This window comes from Lipotes vexillifer, unplaced genomic scaffold (genome assembly GCF_000442215.2).
Source record: "Lipotes vexillifer unplaced genomic scaffold, Lipotes_vexillifer_v1.1 scaffold778, whole genome shotgun sequence".
NCBI classification, from domain to species: Eukaryota; Metazoa; Chordata; class Mammalia; order Artiodactyla; family Lipotidae; genus Lipotes; species Lipotes vexillifer.
Genome location: NW_006774127.1, coordinates 2,348,810 through 2,359,186, shown reverse-complemented (window position 1 = coordinate 2,359,186; position 10,377 = coordinate 2,348,810). Strand labels below are relative to the sequence as shown.

General features: G+C 49.8%; 1 protein-coding gene across 3 annotated transcripts in view; it reads right to left on the bottom strand.

Moving 5' to 3' along the window:
• The window catches only part of TMEM130 (transmembrane protein 130), a 17,269-nt gene extending 7,061 nt beyond the window's left edge, over positions 1-10,208 (bottom strand). The window contains exons 1-3 of one of the 3 annotated variants that reach the window (XM_007448866.1): positions 10,063-10,208; positions 4,145-4,450; positions 2,728-2,887 (exon numbers count right to left, since the gene is read on the bottom strand). In XM_007448866.1, the coding sequence (XP_007448928.1) occupies positions 2,728-2,887; positions 4,145-4,450; positions 10,063-10,147 (551 nt within the window). In that variant the 5' untranslated portion in view covers positions 10,148-10,208. The remainder of the gene's footprint in view (positions 1-2,727; positions 2,888-4,144; positions 4,451-10,062) is intronic. The other 2 variants (XM_007448865.1, XM_007448867.1) reach the window with 2 other exon arrangements.
• Positions 10,209-10,377: the final 169 nt, after the last annotated feature.

Here is a 10,377-nt window from a genome sequence, read left to right as displayed (position 1 = left end):
CAATTACCTGAATCACTTCAAAAGGAATTCTAGAGCTTCCCTGGTGGTGCAGTGGTTGGGAGTCCGCCTGCCGATGCAGGGGACGCGGGTTCGTGCCCCGGTCCGGAAGGATCCCACATGCCGCGGAGCGGCCGGGCCCGTGAGCCATGGCCACTGGGCCTACGCCTCCAGAGCCTGTGCTCCGCAGCGGGAGAGGCCATGGCAGTGAGAGGCCCACGTACCGCAAAAAAAAAAAAAGGAATTCTAGTAACAGTATTTTTGTTGATTTGTTGATGCTCTTTATATATGAAGTTTATTAAACCTGTACCTATTACATATCTTCCAAATATTTTCTCCCAGTTTAACCTTTATCCTTTGGTTTGATTTACTTCTTTCATTTCAAATTTTAAATCTGATGATGCCAAATTTAGCATTTTTTCCATTCTAGTTTCTGCCTTTTATTTACAGAAATGCCTTCCCCACTGCCAAACTATCCAATCTCAGGGGATCATCTACATTCCAATCTAGTCCTGGTTCATTATGTTTACTATTTTAAATCTATCTGGAATAGCTTTTGTTAGGGATTAGATTATTTTTCTCCCAGTTAAGCAGCTACCCTAGTATCATTTATCAAACAATCTATCCTTATCCACTGGCTGGAAATAACATTGTTATCATACACTACATGTGTATATAAACTTAGGTTTTTTTCTGCTTTTTCTATTCTGTTCCATTGAGCTGCCTTTTCTTGCTGAAAATTATTGGTATCTTTCTAAATACGTTTATGTATGTATTTCTAGCCCCTTTCCCCATCACCATTCATCATCATTCTGCTTTTCTGATCATTTCTCTTTCTTCTTACAATACTGAGAAATTCTCTCATCATTTTTCAAGTCTTTTTAAGGTTCTCAGTACAATCTATGATTTTATTCATATAAATCCTACAATTTTAGGCGAAGTTTATTCTCTCCGTTTTTATAAATATTATGAAAGATTTTTTCGACTGCCATTATATGGAGAAGCTAAGAATCTTTGTTTTGTAACCAGCCACATTATTAAAATCTTTTTAGTTCTAAGATTTTTCAGTTGAGTCTTTTGTGTTTTCCAGGTAAACAGTACTGTCATCTGTGTACAATGACTTTTGTCTCCTCCTTTACATTTATATTTCATTTATTTTTCTTATTTTATTTCATTGCCTAGTCAAAAATGTTCAATTGCAATAGAAATAGTGAATAGGGAATTCCCTGGTGGTCCAGTGGTTGGGACTCTGCACTTTCACTGCCAAGGGCCCGGGTTTGACCCCTGATCGGGGAACTAAGATCCTGCAGGCTGCAGCACAGCCAAAGAAAAAGAAAAAGAGAAAGAAATAGTGAATATAACTTTCTTTAACGTGAAAATAAATGCCCCTAATAAATATGGAGGCTGTGCCCTGGTTTGAGACAAATATTCTTTACGTTATAAAACCATATATATACGTATATATATAAGCATATATGTGTATTTGTATACGTGTATATGTATGTATATACATTATGTGTATATGTGACGTATATGTATACATGTATGAGCACATATGTGTAAAACTGTGTATTTATACACAAAATTTAGATGAACTGTAAAATCTTTGTCATGTTCCAAAAATTATTCTTATTGGGATTTTTATTGGGTTTGCATTAAACTTAAAGAATAACTGGGGGGAAACGGACACCTTTACAATATTAAGACTCACCATCCCGGACATGGTGTTCATACCCATTTACTCAAATCTTTTCTACTTCTGCGGGTGGGAGAGGGATGGATTGGGAGTTTGGGATTAGTAGATGCAAACTATTATATATAGAATGGATAAACAACAAGGTCCTACTGTATAGCACAGGGAACTCTATTCAATATCCTGTGATAAACCATAATGGAAAAGAATATGAAAAAGAATATATAGGGCTTCCCTGGTGGCGCAGTGGTTGACAGTCTGCCTGCTGATGCAGGGGACATGCATTGGTGCCCCGGTCCGGGAAGATGCCACATGCCGCGGAGCGACTAGGCCCGTGAGCCATGGCCGCTGAGCCTGCACGTCCAGAGCCTGTGCTCCATAACGGGAGAGGCCACAACAGTGAGAGGCCCGCGTACCGCAAAAAAAAAAAAAAAAAAAAGAATACATATATGTGTATATGTACATAGCTGAGTCACTGTGCTGGACAGCAGAAATTAACACAACATTGTAAATTAACTCTATTTCAATGAAACAAATTAAAAAAACAAATCCTTGCTACTTCTCAGTAGCTCTGTAGCTTTCTTCACGCAGGATCTTGCCCATTTCCAGATATGCCTGACCGGCCCCCACTTCCCGACCTGCCTCCTGCCATTGGCTCATCTGGAGAGGAGGTGTAAGGAGAAGGAAGCTGGAACACCTGAATTCTACCACGTGAGTATAACAGCGTGTGTCATTGGCTGGCCAGGTCCCTCCAGAGTCAGAGAAAAATCGACCTACCTTGACGAGCCTTAAAGGGCTGTTTTGGGCACCAATGACCCCTCTACTAGGTTGCAGGCACCTTGAAGGCAGGCCCCATGACTGGCTCACACTGGTCCCCGTGGACCCCGAGCTTGGCACAAAGCAGGTGTACAAGGCATGTTTGGAGTGAGAGAGAGTGAGCAGGTGAAGATGGGAGAGTACAGAGCACTCCGCCTGGGACGACAGGGCCACCAGCCATGAGCCAAGACTTTGGGGCATCAAGGGGGGTAAGGACATACCCGTCTCCGAAGTCCCAGCTGTAGAGAAACGAGGCGGTCTTGAAGAAGTTGCTGGGGTCGTGGAGGAGGAAGGAAACTTTAAGGACTGTCTTGGTGAGGTAGGAGCTGGGCCAGGGCAGGGAGGTGTTCTGGGTGACAACGAGGTTCCCCACGAGGAACTCTGGGACAGAGACCACAGGAGGGTGAGTCCACTGAAGTGGAGGAGGGCAGAGCCACGTGCCAGTTGGCAGGGCAGCCTCTCCCCCACCCGACCTCCTGGCTGTCACAGCCAGGTGGTGGCAAGAGGGGACCCTGCAGGTCACCGAACACAGAGGCATATGCCCCCTCCGTGGACGCTGGTGAAGACTCACTTCATGTGTTACATGCATAGCTCTGCTCCTGAACCCCTTTCACCAGGACCCTGAACTTTCTGGCACAAAAGATGCCCAGGACCAGAAGGAAATGCACAGGCTTTGAAAGCAGCTCTTGGGAAATATTTCAAAGTATTAGATGAGCCTAGAAAAAATGAGCAGTTCTACTGACCGCAGGTCCACACCCCATGTGCTGGGCTGGGTGAGGAACACCATTCCGTGCTGCCTCCTCTAAAAAGAAAAAATTAAAAGCTGAATTTTTAAGCAGAAAGTGAGGTGTACTCAATAAAGCTCATTTGGAAATTGCTGAAAAGTGGAATGAAAAGAAAAGAAACTGCTTATCACGCAAACACAAGCATTGTTGATGTTTTGAAGAATTGCAAAGTATACGTGTGTACATATTTAAGGTATACACATATTAAACACAGTTGATCAAATTGGTTATAGAATTCTGTTTTGATTTTTAAAATTTTACAACCATGAGTACTCCCCCAGGCTACAACAAACTCTCTGTAAAGGTCATTATTATTCATTATACAAATTATATCAGTATACTTAACCAGTCCCCTTATGGTTGCATACTTAGCTTGTTTCTATTTTCTTCTGTTATTATAAAAACTGTGATGAACATCTTCGTGCCTAAACCATTACCCAAATGGAGGTTTATTTCCTAAAGATAAGTTCTTTAATAGACTGTAAACTCCAAGAAAGCAGGGACTTCTTGGAAAGAAAGAGAAGGGAGGGGAGGGAGGGAGGGAGGAAGGCAGGGAGAAGGGGGAGAGAGAGAGAGAGAGAGAGGAGAGCGAGCCAGGGAGAAGGAGAAAGAAGAGGCCAAAGACTAAAATCATTTATAACCATTGATACATATGTATCAGCTGCTCTCCAAAGGGTTCTATTAATTTACACCGAGTAGCAATATGTACTTTACGTGTCCATTTCAGCACAACCCTGCCAGCAGTGCATATTACCGTTTTCTGATCCTTTGCGAAGGAACCATGGGTCTAATCTGCATGTATGTGATTACCAGCCAGGAGTCTGAAGACAAATCAAGTAGGAAAGGTCCTCACCTGTAATAGGGAGGACGAGGACGCTCCTGGCCACAGGCTGGCACATCCCGCAGTCAGCGGCGGTGACCCAGACGGAGACCGGGAAGTCCCCGGGCACGTTCCCCACGACGCGGATGGTGGAGCTGAAAGCCTCATCTGTCTTCCCCGTGAGCAGCAATGGGGTATGAATCCAGCGGAAGCGGTAAAGACGGGTGCTGGCGGGCAGGACCAGGCTGCCATTGTCATCAGCCACCAGGCTGGCCGTGATGGTCACCTCTGCCCCCGTGGTGGCAGGGCCATCGGGGGTGAGGTGAAGTTCATACACGCCTAGGAACCCAGAAACAAAGGCAACAAAGGCCGCGTTTCACGAAGGGGCGTGGCCAGGAAACCCACCGCCACCCTCTGGGCCGGCTTCTGTGAGTCTCTTTTACAGGTGGAGAAATTGGGGCCCAGGCAGGTCATTGACCCGCCCAAGGGTCATACGATTAGTTCATTGCCCAGCTGGGATTCAAACCCAGGCCCAACTGACTCCAAATCCCATGCCCTTTCCCATGTCTCCAGTTTGTTTTATTTTTTCATGCCAGCCAAGCAGGGCCTTAAAGAGCGTGTGTATGCTGACCTGACCCAGCTTCTTAGCTGTGAAAATGCCGGCCAGTGCATGTCACAGGAGGAGCCACTGCAGCTGATGCCAAGAAGTGCCCCCCATCGCCTTTCACACCTTTACGTGTGAAACAAAATTCCAGCTGGAAACACGAAGCTGAGTCTGGACCCTGTTAAGGCCTAATACCTTGATGGTGGTGGGCCAGCCTTGGGAGGAAGGGCCACTGTGATCCAAGCCAAGCCCCCTTCTCTTTGGTCTCAGTTTGTAAATCTGTAAAGTGAGAGCTTCTAGATCTGAGCTGTCCCATGTGGTAGCCACTAGCCACGTGTGGCTCCTTAAGCGTCAATTAAAGTGAAACAAACTTAAAACCCACTTTCTCGGTTGCACTGGCGCATTTCAAGGGCCAGCCACGTGTAGCCAAGGGTCACCATAGTGGACACTGTGGATACAGATCTTCATTATCACGGAAAGTTCCACTGGACTACACTGCTCTAGGGAACCTCCAGGATTCCTGCAGGGGCCAACGCTGGAGCTTTGTGATTCCAGCTGGGTCAACTCCTTGGGGAACCTGAACTGAAATACTGGGGATGCAGCTCTTACAGGGAACCCAGGAATTAGTTTTCTAGGTTGCAAGCAGAGAATAGGGCCTGGAGCACATGGAATGCAGACCAAATAAGAGGCCTTTTAAATAACACTCCCCATCTGACCAACACATTGAAGGTAAGACTAATTGTAATCTGAAAATAGAGAAAGGTATAAAATTTTAAAAATATTTTTTAATAATTAGTAACAACAACTTACTATATTGGGTCATTTCCTACTATTCTTTTAAATGCTGCTTACTCTGAGATTATATATTCCATTGCTGTTGCTCTTTTTTCAATTCTGTACAATAGGCATTTTCCTAAGTCATTATTCTTCACCTGCTTTAGATAGCTGCAGATTTTTATCATACTCACTAGGTAAGATTTTAAAAATCAGATTTGTTTCCATCATAAAAGTAATACATATGCATAAAGAATATTAGAAGTGGGGCTTCCCTGGTGGCGCAGTGGTTGAGAGTCCGCCTGCCGATGCAGGGGACACGGGTTCGTGCCGTGGTCCGGGAAGATCCCACATGCCGCGGAGCGGCTGGGCCCGTGAGCCAATGGCCGCTGAGCCTGCGCTCTGCAACGGGAGAGGCCACAACAGGGGGAGGCCCGTGTACCACAAAAAAAAAAAAAAAAAAAAAAAAAAAAAAAAAGAATATTAGAAGTGTCCTATTACCCTACCCCCCAAAGACAACAGCTGCTATCATATTGCTGTCCTCCAGCTTTTTCATGCACGGAAGTTTTAAATTTAATCAGAATCAGGCCTCTGCACACAAGTTTGAATTACTTTATTTCTACCTGACAATACATCAAAAGGATGTCTGCAGTGGCACTAATGTGAACTTCAGTATTTGCATGATAATCCCTCAAGCAGGTATATCTTAATTCCCAGAACCCTTCACTCTTGTCAATAGCACTACTGCACGTCTTAGTAACTATTTTCCTGTGATTTGTAATTTTCTTTTTCAGGTGAGACTTCTGAAGGGCCTGAGGTTAGAGAATGTCTAACAGTGCACACCTGGGCAGAAGAGGCGATGCAGAAGGAAGGGAGGAGGGCCCACAAGCCCCCCTCTGCTCATTTTACTCCCTCCCACCCCACTTCCCGGCAACATACACCCCCTCCCTTGGCTTCCAGTACCTCCTAAATGCTGATGGAACCCAGTAACACAGACTTCATTTCTACTGGGCAATAATACAATGGCTACTAACCACATGCAATTAAATTTAAATTAATCAAAGTTAATCACTTCAATGTATAATACTAAAATTCCAGTCCCTCCATTGCACTAGAGCCACATTTCAAGTGCTCAACAGCCATAGCTCTCCCGGATAGCACAGATATAGATCATTTCCTCCACCATCTAAAATTCTGTTGGCCACTGATGCTCTAGACCCCCTGGATTTCTCCCCTCCCAAACCTACCATTCTCTTCACCTATCATTCTCTGTCGGGTCAGAGGACCAGCTGTCCCAAGAATCAGCCCCCGGGCCCCTGCCACTCTAATTCTCCCTCTCCATTACTACCAGCATTGCTTAAGGTAGCACTCAGCCCCATCCGGATGGATTACTGATACATCCTGAATGTGACCCTTGGCCTCCAGTCCTGTCCTACTTTCAGCCACCCCAACAAGCAGCTTCCTGCACAGTTAATCTGATCATGGGCCAGCCTTGGGGTGGAGGGAGACCGCATTCACATCTTAGTACATCCATGCTGTAGCTTTAACCCTTTAACACCTGCAGTTCCCCCCCAACATGCTCTGTCCTTCCTAGCCTCAGGGCCTTTGCACACACTGTCCCCACTGCTCTTCTTCACCTATCTGTCTGTGGAAATACCCTCTTCCAGGAAGCCCTCCCTGACACTCCACCCCCCCACCCTGCCTCCTTGGCACTCTCCCAACAGCCTGAGCACACAGTTGTCACAACCCTGGGTTGGGATAAAGCTTTCCTCATCTCCCCCACTGCACTGCAAGCTCCTTGAGGGCAGGGCAGGGGTCATCCCCATCTCCCCCAAGCCTAGCCAGGTGTTTGGCACATAGTAGGGGTTCAACACTGTGCTGTGGAGAGGCACCTGGAGAGAAGGGTGTGGCAGAGGGACCAGGCCACATGGCACTGCCCCAGGAAACTCTTCACCCAAGTGCTATGGACTGAGCCCCAACCCACAGCTGCTGGGGGGACCCAGAAGTACAGGATGTGCTCCCTGCTCTTAGGGGGCTCACAAGAGACCTGCTGGACTCAGCAAAACTGGGAGGTGAGCGAGTGTGTCCTCAACTGCACCCCATTTGCCTTGCGGTGATGTTGCCCGCCCCCACTGGGGACTCTGGCTCCAGCCTTTCCGCTCACCCACGTTACACATTCCCTGTTCTGAATCCCTTTCCTTGGGGCCATATTTTGGATTATAAAGTCATTTGGGCTAGCATTGCAAAAGGGACCTGCAGCACCTTAATCCCAAAGAGAGAATTCCAGACACAGAAGTTTCTCCAAGAAAACACAGTATGTATTTTACACTGAAGGACCCGAGTCCCCAGAGGTCCCCAGGGACTAATGCTACTGCCGGGGACCACACAGCAATCTGCATTGCCCTAGGCTGAGTCCCTCTGGCTGGGAGGCAGCCTTTGGCCAGGCTGCTGCAGAAAGAGGTGCTTAGAAGAGAGGCCATCTCTTCCCTTCCCTCTCTTGCTCCTGCCCACACCCCCCAGGAGAGGAGCGTGGGCCACAGTGAGGCTGGCAGGTGGCAGGGACATTCAGCTGCATGCTAATGGCCATCCAGCGTCTGCAGCAAGACAGGCGCATGTCAGCACGACGCAGATCCGTTGCCAGGGGAACAGAATCAGGAGGGCAGCCAGCTCAGCCAGGAGGCGGGATGGGGTGGGGGTGGGGAGGGGCTGTGGCTACAGCCACTGTTGCAGCAGACACTGGCCCAGCTCCTGGGAGCGCCCCCCCAACCCGACCTGTCCACACGCCAGAGGCTCCAAGGGCACTTTTCTCAGGCTTGTTTTTAAAAAGCAGGTATTTCACAGCCCCCGGGTGATGCTGCTCCTCGTCCTCAGGGCCTAGAAAGCGTCCAGAACATCCAGGCTGAAATGGACTGGGAAGGCTTTGCCACCTGTGGCTGAAGGAACCAAGCCCAGGTTTGGTTACCTACCCATGCAAATCCATCTTTCCAAGTTTGGGAGCCCAGATGACATGGCCTTGGAGTACAGAGCAGCCCAGTCAGGGGCTTAGGGGCGCCACAGGTGCCCCGGTGACCACACAGGTGCCCCAGTGACCCAGAGCTGAAAGGGCTAAAGCAAAAAGTGAAGTGACAGCAGCCACAAAGTTTTACCCGTGGAAGAATGCCCACCAGCAGGCTCCCTGGGCTTCCACCTGGAGCATGCACATTCTCCCTGACCACACAGCCCGTAGGGCCCCAGAACAGTCTAGAAAAGGGCTACATCAGCCTCTTCTCACTGCACATGTACACAGCCCAAAACACTTCCCAAGGTACCTCTGAAGTCTGGACAACACAACCTGGAATTAATGAACGGTCCAGGACACGGACTTCTGACTTCAACCCCTGGTGTAGGAAGCATGTCATGCAGGCTGACTCAGACCCGGGAAGGGTGGAAAGGGCTTCTGAATCTCTTTTTCTCCTGTGAGTTTTCGCCAATCCCATTCCCAGCTATTTGGACTGTATCATGGGTGCAATAGGCCAGGCTGGGAACCACACATGACTTCCAAAGAATTAACCCTCCACACCTTTTTTTTTTTTTTTGGCAATTTAGGCCGCGTTGATATTTCTGGACACATGTAAACCTAATGGACAGGAGACCCCATTTCTAGGGGCAAGTAGATGCTCCTGACCAAGCCAATTCCCACAAAATACCCTTAATTCATCCTTAAGATGCAGGTTTTTTATTTTACCTTGTGGCTTTTATTTCACAAGTTTGCATTAGATCTCTTCTTCTGTCTACCATTCTTTCAAGGTGGAGGGGGGTTAATGAAAATATTGGATAATATTTAACACCCACCCAATAGCTGCCCACGTCCCAACTGTCCCCTTAAAACTCGCCACCCTGGGTCCTTTTTTGTCGCCAAAATGGGGCAGAAAAGTGGGTGTTGGCCTTCGGGCGTTGAGGAGGTGGGGATGTTAGAAGCACGATCCGGGGGACACCGGGTAGGACCCAGCGGAACCAGCTCCGGGTCCATTTTGGAAATCATTCCCAGAGAAGAAATGGCAGACCGGCCTCCTGGGCGCTAAAATCAACACAAGCAGGGTAGAAAGCCTCTCTGGATAAGGCCACATTTTAAGGCAAAAACGCTGCCCCGCGGGCAACCTGGCCGCGCTCCCTGGGGGCTGTGGCGAGAAGACCGACCCCGAGCATTCCCAGACTCCCCTCAGCGTCCTCCCCCCACCTCCAGCGGCTGCGAGGTTTCCAAACATCGGGATGGATGCGCCGGCCACCGCGCGGTCCCTAGGACAAGGCCGATCTGGAGGTGGCAGCAGGAACGAGGGCGCGGGGAGCCCCCTCAAGTGCCGGTGACTTCAGGAGAGGGGGAGAAGGGACAGAGGAGAGGGTTGCGCGGCGCCCGGCAGGCCGTGCTCCGCTCCGCAGCTCGCGGCCTGCGGGGAGAAGGGAGGTGCGCGCAGGGCGCACGGCGCCACCTCCGCAGCCCCGGCTCTCGGCGAGGCCGCCCGCCCGAAACCGCCCCGAGGCCCCGGGCGCGCTGCGGCTCGGGGAGGGCGAGCGGCCGGCTCGCGCAGCGCCTTACCTGCAGCCACCCTAGCCGGGGCCAAGGGCAGGAGGCAGGCCAGCCAGAGGATGCGGCCGAGGCGCGGCCAGAGGACCGGGGCCATGGCGGCGCTGGGAGCTGCTGGAGCGTGGAGGGCACGCGGCTCGATTCGGCTGCGGCGGCTGCAGCTCGTGGGTCGCACGGCACGGGCTGTGCGGGGAGATGCGGGCGCGACGCCGGCTCGTCCTCGCCTCGGATCGCTGTGTCTCTGCGCGCCGCCGCCGGCCACAGTCCGCCGCGCCGACCCCGACCCGCGTCAGCCGCGCCGCGCCCCCTCCCCCCCCCCCCCCCCCC